The 13,375-nt window shown below is 42.5% G+C and overlaps 2 protein-coding genes and 1 long non-coding RNA gene across 4 annotated transcripts in view; 1 reads left to right on the forward strand and 2 right to left on the reverse strand.

The window, feature by feature from the left end:
- Positions 1 to 3,761, reverse strand: part of ANAPC4 (anaphase promoting complex subunit 4) — a 42,272-nt gene extending 38,511 nt beyond the window's left edge. The window contains 3 exon segments of the mRNA XM_017866702.1: positions 116 to 221; positions 3,313 to 3,451; positions 3,525 to 3,761. Coding sequence (XP_017722191.1) covers positions 116 to 221; positions 3,313 to 3,441 — 235 coding nt within the window. The 5' untranslated portion in view covers positions 3,442 to 3,451; positions 3,525 to 3,761.
- Positions 3,762 to 3,860: 99 nt separating this feature from the next.
- LOC108525975 (uncharacterized) overlaps positions 3,861 to 13,375 on the forward strand; it is a 39,198-nt gene continuing 29,683 nt past the window's right edge. For both annotated transcript variants that reach the window (XR_001884387.1, XR_001884385.1), the window contains exons 1-2: positions 3,861 to 3,917; positions 4,906 to 4,981. This is a non-coding gene — a long non-coding RNA (uncharacterized LOC108525975). The remainder of the gene's footprint in view (positions 3,918 to 4,905; positions 4,982 to 13,375) is intronic.
- Positions 9,993 to 13,375, reverse strand: part of ZCCHC4 (zinc finger CCHC-type containing 4) — a 62,032-nt gene continuing 58,649 nt past the window's right edge. The window contains exon 13 of the mRNA XM_017866708.1: positions 9,993 to 10,997. Coding sequence (XP_017722197.1) covers positions 10,862 to 10,997 — 136 coding nt within the window. The 3' untranslated portion in view covers positions 9,993 to 10,861. The remainder of the gene's footprint in view (positions 10,998 to 13,375) is intronic.

Consider the following 13,375-nt stretch of genomic DNA (forward strand, 5'->3'; position numbering starts at 1 on the left):
AACTGATATTTATAACTCTAACATATACTAAGAACAATAAATCTTTTCTGAAAATGGGCTTTACAGAATACTCTTTGTGAAAATAAAAACATATTTTTTGTAATATTATCATTACGTTTGCCATCTGGTCTCCATGCCAGACACGTCACCTCCTTTCCTGTATTTTCATTTGGCGGAAAACTCCAAACTCGATGAAAACTGGCCAGTCGATGAAGTAAAACCTAAGACAAAGCAGATATAATGGCAGGAAATTAAAAATCCATTTCCAAAAATAAAATAAACTTAGATCCTTACTAAAAATTTTTTTTAAATGACCATCTCTCACTTAGGTATCAGAAGAATAGAAAAAGACAATAGTGTCTGATGAACACAAGGTCTTTTAAAACAAATGGGTGAAACAAGGTCTAATTTAATCCTGTACCTAATCTTTTTTTGTTTTGTTTTGTTTTGTTTTGAGACAGAGTTTCGCTCTTGTTGCCCAGGCTGGAGTGCAGTGGCGCAATCTCAGCTCACCGCAACCTCCGCCTCCTGGGTTCAAGCAATTCTCCTACCTCATCCTCCTGAGTAGCTGGGATTACATGCATATGCCACCACACCCGGCTAATATTTTATTTTTAGTAGAGATGGGGTTTCTCTATGTTGGCCAAGCTGGTCTTGAACTCCTGACCTCAGGTGATCCACCTGCCTCGGCCTCCCAAAGTGCTGGGATTACAGACGTTAGCCACCGCGCCTGGCCCTGTACCTAATCTTTTATGTCAACGGGAGACTTACCTTTTATAAAGAAGAAGGCTGTCCAAGGTGACAACCAAAAAAAAAAAGAACACAAACACCACTAAAAAGGTAGCTAGCTGTAATATAGTCAAATTATACTAAGCTTGGAATTCTTCCACGTGGCACCTAATTTCAGCTGTGTCACTCACTAGCCATAGATCTTAGACAAATCACTTAACCATTCTAAATCTCCATTGCCACACCAGTAAATTCCCACCTTGGAAGGTCAAAATGTTGCCCAAGAGCTCTACGACTGCCCCTGTAGCAGCTGCTATACAACCACTGACAGTCAGGAAGAAAAGGCCTCACAAAATGCACATGCTCCTCCAAGACCCCTCCCCATCTCCACACTCAGCTTCACCACCATGACCCTGCCTTATCTCACAGCTCATAGCACCCTTCACTCCGGGTTACATCATCTCCTGGACTTGACCCTCTCTTTTCTGAAACCATTCCTGCCATACTTACTTCTGAAACTCTTCCTCTGTGCTTTCTATAGGTCACGGTGAGGTGTCATCATGAAATTAATATCTTCATACTTTTCTCTGAAATGTGCCTCTCACCTGAGGACAATGCTTCCCTGCAGCCTTGCTAGATGGTAGTCATTTTGTATCCCACAGCCCCTGTACTGCTACTCTTGGGCAGATGAAGTAGGTGTCTTCCTTGATGCCTGATGCCATTTCTTCTCTTCTTGAAAATATCCAAACTTTGAATCACATGTAATCACACCATACCACCGCTATCCCTCTTAACTGCAGTCCTCTACAGACCCCTAGGCCATTCCCCTCATTCCTTGAAGATCTGGATGCCTGGCTCGCTCATGCTTTCTAGCAACACACTCATCCTCATTTTTGGTGATTTCAAGAGCTATGATATCCTAGCTCTCAATTACCTCTCCTCCAGTGATCACATCTTCTACTGCACTCAGCCACTCTCAGGGTCACACCCCTAGCCTAGTCATTACCAGCAACTGCAGGGCCACCAAAATCTCCATTTCAAACTTCCCACTTTCCATCCACCGCCCCTCTTTCCAGCTCATCTCTACAACACTCAACTCCAATTCTTTGACCTCACCAGGATACAGTCTATTGATTCTACCACCTATTTACTGTTCCTCTCCCCTGCCTTCGCTTCCCTCCTTCCTCAGGTTAGAACCCAAAGTTCAGAAACACAATCACTCCCCTTACACATAACTTCAACTCTTTCATCTTTCTCTTGCTTTGTCATACTTGCAAAACAACAATCCTGATTAAACCCAACGATGCCTGCACCCACACAGCCAAAGAGAACGGAGAGAGACACATACAACCTCATTCAACCAGTGTCTCTCAAATAACAACACCGATCTTGTGTGGCTCTTAACACTGACGAGCAATCCTATTAGGCTTCCCAAGTCCACCTGCCTTGTTAGCTTTTTCATACCTCTTCTTTCTCAAACTTCCAATATATTCTTCTCCATCTTCACCCATAGACAATACCCTTGCTTCTTCCTTCACTGAGAAAATGGATATAATAGTGCCCTCTATCACACCTACCCATCTGATTGCACGGATGTGCCTCCTGTCTACCTTCCCTCCTACTTCTTTGGCTGTACCACCTGCTGCTCTCTAGAGCCACAACAGAGTTTCAAAGCATCCCGGCAGTGGAGGGAGACGAGATTTCATGGAGGGCCCTGAAAAATTAGTCATCAATACCCCGGCGACTGGATCATGGTAGATAACATGGTGCTGTAGTCTGCAGGGTGCTACGATTTCCTTATCACCTAGTTTCCAAATTTGGCTCTATACAACTCTCACCTGGCCAGATAACTCTCAAGCCAGAGATGGAAAGATGCACAGGTGAAGGTTTCCTTACAAAATGGCTGGCAGGTAATAACTCTCAGCAGAAAGTTGGGTACAACTGGCTTATACTCGATGAAGTTTAATGTGAACAAGAAATGGTGATAACACTCATGCACGTTCTCTCTGGAATCCAATGTATCCCTTCCTTGTCCAACTTTAAGGTATTTTTAGTGGTGGTTATCCAACCCGTAGTATAAAATGTGGACAAGAGAAGCCAGATTCTTAAATATATCCTCTGTGGCAGCTACATGCATGCACTTCTGCAGCTGAAGTCTGATAATAACTCTTCCTTCTGCCATTAAAACTGTAAGCAAACTTAGGGCAGGGTCCCTGGATCTACCACTATGTCTAGCTCATGAGTGGCACATCGTGGGCTTTTTTAAAAGTTCATTTAATTAATAAACCAATGAGTGAAGACGACTTGGGGAAGTAGGATTGCGTGAGGTATTAAGCTGTGTGAAAACTGTTACTTTAGCCATAAAAGTACCGAAAATAGCACAGACATCACCTTTTGCATATATACTTAAAGTCTGCTGTCGTCCTGGGAGGCAAGGGAGGGGTAGCAGGTGGCCCGCCATGTCTGCAGAAGGAGAAACTGAGGCTCCGGCCGCCTGTGGCCCGAAAGAACAGGCTCGGGCTCGGTGTTCTTGGGACCCCGGGAGCAGACCCAGCACAGGCGGGCTCCCGCCGGCTCACTCACCTCGCCCGCTGTGTTGGCCAAAGCAATGAGATCCCGCTTGGGCGACCAGACCAGGAAAATAATCTCCTGTGGGAGCTGCTTCTCTCCCACCACCCGGAAGGACGGGAAACAGGTCGGAAAACGCAACATGGGGACGGCCCTGCAACGACACCCCAGTAAGAGGCCGGCAGGAGCTCCCGGCCCTCCACGAGGAGCCCCGACCGCGGCTGTACCTGCAAGAGTCCTCACCGGCCACTAACACAGCCCCAGCGACCTCACCCCTCCCTCTGCCGGCCGCGCGCCACAGCCTCCAGACCGCCCCGCCCCGCCGCTGTCGCGCGCTCCAGGCACTTCCGGCGTCGAGACTGCCTCGCGAGAGGAGGAGGCGGGGCGGGGCGCGCACCGGCCTTGGCGGGGCTGAGAGCTAGACGGGGCGGACGGGGACGGGGCGCGGTGGGCGAGGCAGGGAGCAGCGAGGGGCGGAGCGAGGTGGGGGTAGGATGGAGCCCGTGGGCGGGGCAGGGAGCAGCGAGGGGCGGAGCGAGGGAGGGTGGGGCACGTGGGCGGGGCAGGGAGCCCCGAGTGCCGCGGAGAGGGAGGGAGTGGAGCGCCAGACCCAGGTGCAGGTGGGATATCTGGGCGCCGGGACCCGGAAGGGCCCGGGAAGGGCGGGGCGGGCCCCTGCGGCCACACGCGGGGCTTTTGGGAAAGCGTTTGTGCACGTGTGTGGGCATGCTTGCATAGGTTTCCCGTTTTCCCGGAAATTCGCTGCTGTGGGCGACGGGACGTTAGGGGTTTATGGGGTAGGCTTCAGCAACAACGGGGAGATGATAAAGAATAAGAACATTAGGCCCTGATCAACTGGAGCCTCCTCTGACAGTTACTAAGCAAGTAGTTCTCATGTCATTCCTGGTGGGTCAGTATAGAATTTTAAAAGTCCCCCTCTCCAAGCACCACCCCAAACCAATTAGAAGAAAACCCTGGATGGGCCCAGTATTTACGAAAACTCTTGGGGTGATTCCAGTTTGAAGAGAGAAGAAGCGCCTGCCCTAAAACCTCCCTAACAGGAAAATAATACTATGACACCTCATCCCATTTAACCCTCAAAACGTATTGATAGTTGCAGCCCCATCATAACAAATAAAGAGTGTAGGCTCACATACGATTTCTTCTTGGCATTTACTATGTGGAGGAACTGAGGCTACGCGAATGCATGGGACAGGAACTCTGCCCGGAGGCTCACAGGTCAGCCTGGCAGACTTGTACATCAGAATTCATCTGATGTTGCTTTATGTAGGACACATGTAAATGAGTCAACATGTTCACAGTTCCCACAGCTATGACCTCCCTAAGAGAATGTGACAGTGTCATCCTAGGGTTCTTAAACTTAAACCCTATGGTAGAAAGTCTACTTTTCACTACCTTTGACTTGTTCAAAGAAGAAAGAGACCGCAGGACCTTTAACTTTGAACAGGCCCCATCTTCTAGACCTCTGTCTGGATCTAGCCCCTGGGAAGTAGATGACGGAGGGAGACTCATTCAGCATCAAGTAACTATTTTGTGCCAAGTACTGTTCTTAGCCCTTGAGTTTATACCTACCCTGTTTCCTTTCAGGGGCTTTGCAACCCTTGCCTTTGCCGCAGACAACTTAGCATGTGCCCCCAACTCTTCCAGAATCAACATTTCTAAGGTAAAATGCATCTGCCTTTGTTTTTCACAAAACGCATTTTCAGGTGTTAATGTTTTGGGGCAGTTATAATGGATCACCTGGTGGGGGTCCAGTATCTATGCACTTGATATTCTAATGGAAATTGAGTGTCCATTTTCCTGGAACTTACCTGAATAGAAACACCCACACAGCACGTGAAAATGACTGTTCCCAGAGGCATAAACACCGTACTGCAAAGGACTGAGTATAACCACCTGCACATTAAGTCTTCACAGAATATGAATTTCCTAAGCCTTACAGCAAAATAAACAGCATAGGTGTGGAGTTCCAGGTGTGGGCAGGAAACAGCAGAGTTTTATGCTGCTATAGACCAGGGGTGTCCAATCTTTTGTCTTCCCACATTAGAAGAATTGTCTTGGGCCACACATAAAATACATTAACACTAATGACAGCTGATGAGCTAAAAAAAAAAATCACACAAAAAACTCATGTTTTAAGAAAGCTTATGACTTTGTGTTGGGCTGCATTCAAAGCCCTCCTGTGCCGCAGGCTGCGAGTTAGACAAGCTTGCTATAGTATGTGTGTTGGTAGGCAGTAGGGGGCAGGAATTGTTCTTGGAAATGATCCAAAGTAGCCGTAAGGCAAGAAATATTAACACATCGTGTTTCCAGCCTTTTCTTCTTCCCACTGCCCCATAAAGATTTTAGCTTTACCTCCTCTGTTTTTTTGCCTCCCCCATCCTTAGGAAAATACTGCTTTGTCAAACTGGCTCATTTGTGCATTGGTGACACAGAATAAAGAGAAAAAGGGAAGAAGGCTCAGGGATCAGGCATCAGTGCTTTTTAAGGAGGCAAGCGCAGGAGAAATAAATATTTGCTTAAGTATGTTCATTATAAGGTTATTTACGAAAGTGAAAAAATGCAACCACCTAGATGTCCCATCATAGATTTTTGAAAAATATATCTATCCTGAAGAATACTATGCAGACATAAATCGATGTTCACAATATACTTACGAAAAAGCATGGGACATAAAACAGTATGTAATTAAAATTCCATTTTCTTGAGGGAAATTTGTGCATGTGTCTGTAAACCTATTTATGCAAGAACCTATCTTTGGAGGAGTAGACAGGGAAGTTACAAGAGTGGTTATCTCTGGGTGGTAGGGTTAGAGATGCTTCTATTTTTCCTTGATTTACTTGGCTCATGTATTAACTGTAAAGTTAACAAGCAGCAACCTTTGTTTTCCTGTTTTTTGTTTGTTTGTTTGAGACGGACTCTTGCTCTTGTTGCCCAGGCTGGAGTACGATGGCGTGATCTCGGCTCACTGCAACCTCTGCCTCCCAGGTTCAAGCGATTCTCCTGCCCCGAGTGGCTGGGATTACAGGCACCCGCCACCATGCCCAGCTACTTTTTTTGCATTTATAATAGAGACGGGGTTTCACCATGTCGGCCAGGCTGGTCTCGAATTGCTGACCTCAGGTGATCCACTCCCCCCGACCCCCCTTAGCCTCCCAAAGTGCTGGGATTACAGGCGTGAGCCACTGCACCTGGCCTGTCTTCTTTAAGCCTGTGGAATGTTTGGGCTGACTTCCTCTAGTGTTCTCCCACTCCTCCTCTCCACACTTGCAGACGAAGAAAGTGGCCCATCTATTCAGGCCTACCATCTTAGAGATCACTGGCTGTTTCACCTCTTCTAGTATCCGGTGGTATCAAGCAGCTAAACCAGGGATCTTGTAACTAACTGTCCCGCCAAAGACAATTGAGATAAAACTCAACCTCTCAGAGCTCTGAGATCTTGTTGCTCAGTGTTGGTGCTATTTGCCTCATCTTGCTGAGTTAACATTTATACTATTGCCTGAAATCAAATAGCAGAGATCTTATCTTTACTTTATTGCAATGACCTTCTTAGCTGACCCTCAAGTAATTTCAACCCAGGCCCTCAGGGTCCAATTAAAATCACATAAAATAAGTAAAACTGGATTTTCCTTTCGATTTTGTGGAAGCTGTCCTACCTAGACAGCTTGAAGTGTACCTGCTTCTTACATAGCATAGTTAGGGTGTGAGGCATAAAGCAGGATATTAAATGGCATTTCCATTCACTCAGTTGGTATTTATGAACACCTACTACCTAGAGGGTGAAGAAATGTGTTAGCTTGGCTGTCTGCTTCCCATTAACTGAGGTCACAGGTGATGCGGCTGGTAATCTCTATCACTGTAGAAAAGGCACAGTTCTCGTGCCTAGTAAGCAAACACAATGATGTCCACAGCCACTGCCATCAATGAGCTTCTAATCTGTATAGGGCTAAACAAGTATGTAAAGTCATTCTTATACAGGGCATGATTTAAGTACCATAAAAGAAGTATAAAAACAACACACAAACACACACATTTTTATTTCTCTGGCAACAGATGTACTACTCCAGTGGAGAGACCAACAGGGACATTGTGAAGGCAGTGGCAGCAGACCAGGACCCTATGTAGGTTGTGATTTTGTATTTCAAGATTAGTCAAACTTCTCCCAGATGCCTAGTATTTTGCAGATTACTTTGAAGGGGCCTTGCAGATAAGGCTACTCATCTTCACACAGCACATCCTCACGTTTAAAACTTCAGTGTTAGGGTGGTCCTCATATTGACTCTAAGTCCCTCCTAATATAAATCTGTTTTCTTTTTCAGTCCCTAGAAGAAACGTAATAGAGTGGGTCCAGTTCGTATTTCAGGCATGCCTACCACTTCAGAGACTCTAGAAAATTCCATTCTTACATCAAATTTTTATTGAGCACCAACAAGGCACAAGATACACAAGAGCAGATGAAATGGGTGCTGACATTAAGAGACCTAAATCTTTGAGGGAAATAAAATCTGTAAAAATAATCACAGAATAATATGTGAAAGGCCTTAAATGTGGTATAGAACGCCAAGGGGCCAAAGAAGGTTTCAGTATCAGGGACTCATGGAAGATTCCCAGACGAGAACGGACTGGCCACATGGAGGAACATATTCCAAGCAGAAAGAACAGTATCAGATGAAAAGAACGGGGCATATGGAGTAATAAACTAGTCTAGGTACTGGACTAATGTAGGAAAAGAAACATGAAATCAGGCCTACAAAAAGACTTTGCATCTGATTAAATTTCATAATATAAGAAGAAGAATGAAATTTAGCTGTAATTATTTATTAAAAGTATCCTTTTAAAAAGCTTAGAAAATGTTATCTGTCAAATGTCAGGGATTTTCTTCTATTGCTATTTTGAAAAGGTATCTTAATGTTCAGATGTTCAGATTTCTATTAAGAATAAATGACCTCATCCTGCTTCACATTCTACCTCCCAGAGACACATTTTTACAGCCTACTAATTAGTTTATTCTCTGAAAAAGGAATCGAGATTAAGTCCTTAAAATTAGTATTAACTGAATGTAAGTGTAAAATCACCAGATTTCCTATTTTTAACTTTCTAAGACAGTAATAAAGTTTTAAAGTACATTATTCCTGGCTGGGTGCAGTGGCTCACGTCTGTAATCCCAGGACTTTGGGAGGCCAAGACGGGCAGATCACCTGAGATGAGGAGTTCGAGACTCGCCTGACCAACATGGCGAAACCCAGTCTCTACAAAAATACAAAAATTACCTGGGTGTGGTGGCGGGCACCTATAATCCCAGCTACTCAGGAGGCTGAGGCATGAAAATTGCTTGAACCTGGGAGGCAGAGGTTGCAGTGAGCCAAGATCCCGCCATTGCATTCCAGCCTGTCTGACAGAGCAAGACTCTGTCTCAAAATAAATAAGTAAGTAAGTACATTATTCCTGATTATAACTATTTCCTCAATTCTAAGATGTGTTTTTTTTTTTTTTTTTTTTTGCATTTCAGTATTTCTGAAATCAGATAATCTAAAATTAATTAATGAAGTATTATTTCTCTTCTCCCCTGAAAAGCTATGATAAAATCAGTGGTGTATTTTACAACTGATGGTATCTTAAAACTAAGGAAATATAGTGATGAGAATAACTTTGGCCTTCAGAACTCAATTTTTCAGTAGTCACAGTCCCTCAGGTGTCTTAGTTTTAGAGGAGATTTCAATAGATTTTATCATGGAATGGTGAACACCATAAAGTCAGGCAATGTCCCTATCCTTGCTTGAATCAGAAAGGGGAACTCTCACAATGGTTTTACAAAGTTCATATCTCACCCAGTCACCTCCAAATGTGTCTCTCCTATCATAGCACTCCATGTAACAAAGGGGAGAAGAGCTTTCTGATGCTTATGAAGTCCAGGGGTATAACTCATCTATTGATGTCAACTGAGGTACACCACTGCCACACTGATCTGGGCCACACTTGAGTATTCTACACCAGGCATCAGTCCTAACTTAACTGGAATTTAAATACCAGGTAGAGTGCGGTTCCTCTACCCTTCTTTACAGGGCTCTGGCTAACTCCAAACAAAGATGCCTCCAAATCTGCTTTATAGCAGTTGTTTGGAAACAAGAGAAAAGTCATTATGCAAATATAAGTCATTCAAAACAATTCAGTCTTAAGGAGATAATAACTAGCAGAGAAATGGGGAGATGAACTGTTTGTTCTGGGAGTTCAAATTACTGCGTTAAGTGCTTTGTTTTCAGGCCAAAAGATAATCACCATTAGACCCCAGTAACAATCTTCATTGTTAACATAACTCACCAATGACAGAGGAGAACTGAGAGCCAAGCACTTGGGTCTCATTTAAAATTTAATCACAAAACAAACCTCAGGTATAACTGTTATTCTCCCCATTATAATAATGAAGAAACCAGGGCTTTTAGAGAGAGAGTGGCCTGGCCAAGATCACACAGCCAGGAAATGTTAAGGGTAGGAATGAGGAGTTTCATTACTAAACTATCCTGACTTCTGCTCCGAACTACTTTTACAAAGAGAGAAACTTATACTGCATAGGTTAAAAGACACTGGAATGACAGAGCAAGTCTTAGTTCTAAACATCTCACTCATTCAACAAGCATTTAAGTGATTCTAGACCATCAAAGGACAACTGCAAAAAGTACATAGAAAATAAATATTTAATAATAATGTAATTATAATTACAATCTCTATAGCTATACAGTGCCTTTGTAAAAACTCTCCATCATCTTCAAATTCAGTCTAAAATAATTGTACACTGTACTTTTCAAGTGGGGTTTAAACTATTGTTTCATATTTAACATAAAATATTTTCCTATTTAAATGAACATACTTTTATGTTCAAGGTAGACAAACTTCATAGGTTTTCACTTTCGTTTTCTTCTGACATCTTCTGCAAAAGAATGCTGTCTGCATTTTCTGGATTAAAGAGGCTAGAATAATGTGACAGGAGCTGGGTGAGGTGGCTCATGCCTGTAATCCCAGCACTTTGGGAGGCCAAAGCAGGCAGATCCCTTGAGGCCAGGAGTTCGAGATCAGCCTGGCCAACATGGTGAAACCCCGTCTCTACTAAACATACAAAAATTAGCCAGTCACGGTGGCATGTGCCTGTGATCCCAGCTACTCAGGAGACTAAGGCAGGAGAATCGCTTGAACCCGGGAGGCAGAGGTTGCAGTGAGCTGAGGTCATGCCATTGCACTCTAGCCTGGGAGACAGAGCAAGACTCCATTTCAAAAAAAATAAAAATAGAATAATGCGACTGGGAGAGACTTAAAGCAAGGAAAAATGAATGCTGAAAGAACTAGTAAACCGGCTGAAGATGGAACAACTCCCAAGTCTCCAGAGAGGCAGATAAGGGACTGTAAGCCAGCAAATGCCACCTGCCTGTTATCTAGCTCAGAAAGGTGCATACCTCTGGAAGCGGCTGAATTTAAGTCCAGTGTGGCACTTTCAGAAAATGGCATCAAAGGTTGGACCATAAATCTTTCTTATTCTCAAGTCACTGGACATTTAAGAGCCAAGATATTGATGGGCTCTTTCCCTCCTTTTCTTTCTCCTTGTAGCAGATGTATGATTCATGGATTGTCCTTTCGTGGTCTCCATTTTCATCTTATTACTTTTTCTTTGCTTCTGCTTTCTGACAGCTCTGGAAAACAAGGTGCTAAATTATTTCACAGAATGAGTACAGTGAATTATGTAATTATGTTGAAGTTTAATTAACTAGCTAACCAAATAAGAAAATAGAAGAAGGGAAAGAATCTACTGTATTGCAAGCATAAATCCTCATTCTCTTAACCACAACAACAAGGAAAGAGTCAGAGGCCTGACCAAGCAAAATGTTTGAGAAAAAAAATTCTTTAAAAGATGGTTACTATGGATTTAGAACAAGCTGTCTGGGGCAAACACACCACAGAGGTAAATGCAAAGGCAGTGAGATTGGACTTTTTAAAAAAGTTTTTTGTACATCTGTGCTGCTCAACTCAGCACTTCAATCTCCAAATCCTTGAGTGCCATTTTTTTCCGAGAGGAGCTGATACATGGGGCAGTTAGCAGTCGTAGAAGAATGAAACAGCACAATGGAAAAACCTGACAAGCCTTGAAAGGGCCCGTTTCCTAAGTCCTACAGATTTTCCTTTCCTCAGCGGATCTAAAAGTCCTGACAAGTGCCACGCAGAGTATCAGCATTTTGTGGTCCTTATCTTGAAGATTAGCTTCAAAATAAACAAGCTGGAACTCACCCTCTGAAAACACTGACCCACACCAGACAAAACAGATTCTTTGTTTCTGGTGTTCTCCGCACTAAGTTACAGGCGACCTGTGGCTAAAAAAATTACTGGCCATTCACTTTCTCCAAGCTAGCTGAATCATGTCATGACGCTCATCACATCGAGACCCAAGGAAGGGGCCAGAGCTATAGCACCACCAAACCAGGACTCTTCCCCTGATTACCCAGCAATATCAATTGTTAGGTTCACCTCTCATAAGCTTCTCCATAGGAAAGGCTTATTCGTGATCTTGTCAGGAATAAACCAGGGAAAAGAGCTTCATGAACAATGTATCCCCCAGTGGGTTCAATTTATGCCTCACTTTTTGTTTACTCAGCATATATGTTACCTGTTGAGAATACAAAATGAATGGGCATAATCTTTGACTTCAAGGAGCTGGCAGACAGAGATATAAGGGGGAGGATAGTCACCCCCTCTCTATCCCTACTTTTTTAGGTGAAGATATTGAGGCTATGAAATCAATGAACATTCCATGAGGAACTGGCAGAACCAGCTTGATTCCAGGACCTGTGCTGTACTATATACTCTAAATTATTTATATATATGCAAACTGCTAACCATATAATAATCACTCAATAAATATTAGCCATTATTAGTTCCACGTGACTATTACGCAGAATTTTGCTTAACAACCTTAAATTTTTTCATATTTAAATTTTGCACTGTGGACTAGGGATACCTTATCAGTTCAAAATAGAACAGTCTACAGAAGAAGTAGGATTGAAAACTTAAACAAAAAAGTTATCTTTATAGTATTATACTGATTAATGCATACTATATAAATCTACTTCCCCACTTTTTTAAAGTAGAATAATTCCTTGCTAAGTGATGATTTAGCAAACTTAATGAAATACAGTATAATCTCTAATGGCAAAGTCAATGAAGCCATGTGTGCCTGTACACAAAATTTAAGTTTCTCTTTGGCTCATCCACTTATAAGCAGGACTAAAAATGAATGAAATTTCACTAGGGGATACGGTAAACAAAAACAGGAGGAAAATATTTGAAAATATTCGTTTGTAATATGAATATACAAAACTTTCCAGAGATAAAGTCTTTGAATGGTGATGAACTGACTATAAGTCAGTTTTATTTTGTCTTAACATTAAATTGACCTAGTATTTGTCCTTTAAATTATAGATATTTATGTAACTGATAAAATGAGCTTTAACCACAAGAGGGAGCCAGCATCATTCCAGTTAGCAACTAAAGAAAAATTAACACCAAGGAAAAATAAATTTATATAAGACAGCTGTAAAAGCCTGAGATGGAAAGACCTTTTATGTCATGTATGCTAAAAGGTTGTTATTTTCACTATTGTAAAGAAAAAAATAATTTTGCTTTGTCAATTTCAAAATAATTTTTTTTTAAAGCAATAACTATTAATAGGAGTTTAGATGTCTTCTCTGAGAAAAAAAGTAGTATTATTTAAGAATTATCAGGCATCCACATCTCAAAGGATTTGCTCTTGGAATTAAACTTGATAAGATCTAGTACTGAAAGATACTAGATGATTTCCCCTAATGAAATAGTATATTAGTGCCCAACATTTAGGAAGCAATGAAGGGCCTACAATAGAGTATCAAAATGCAAATTCAGTTTCCATGTAAGTTCACAGAATTAAAGGCTGAGCATGTTACTGACTACCACCCAGAATCACACTGACAATGGTACAGCAATCCCAGACCAATATGATTATGAAGTTGTATTCAATTTTTTTTTTTTTTTTTTTTTTTTT

This window comes from Rhinopithecus bieti, unplaced genomic scaffold (genome assembly GCF_001698545.2).
Source record: "Rhinopithecus bieti isolate Rb0 unplaced genomic scaffold, ASM169854v2 scaffold_1599, whole genome shotgun sequence".
Lineage (NCBI taxonomy): Eukaryota > Metazoa > Chordata > Mammalia > Primates > Cercopithecidae > Rhinopithecus > Rhinopithecus bieti.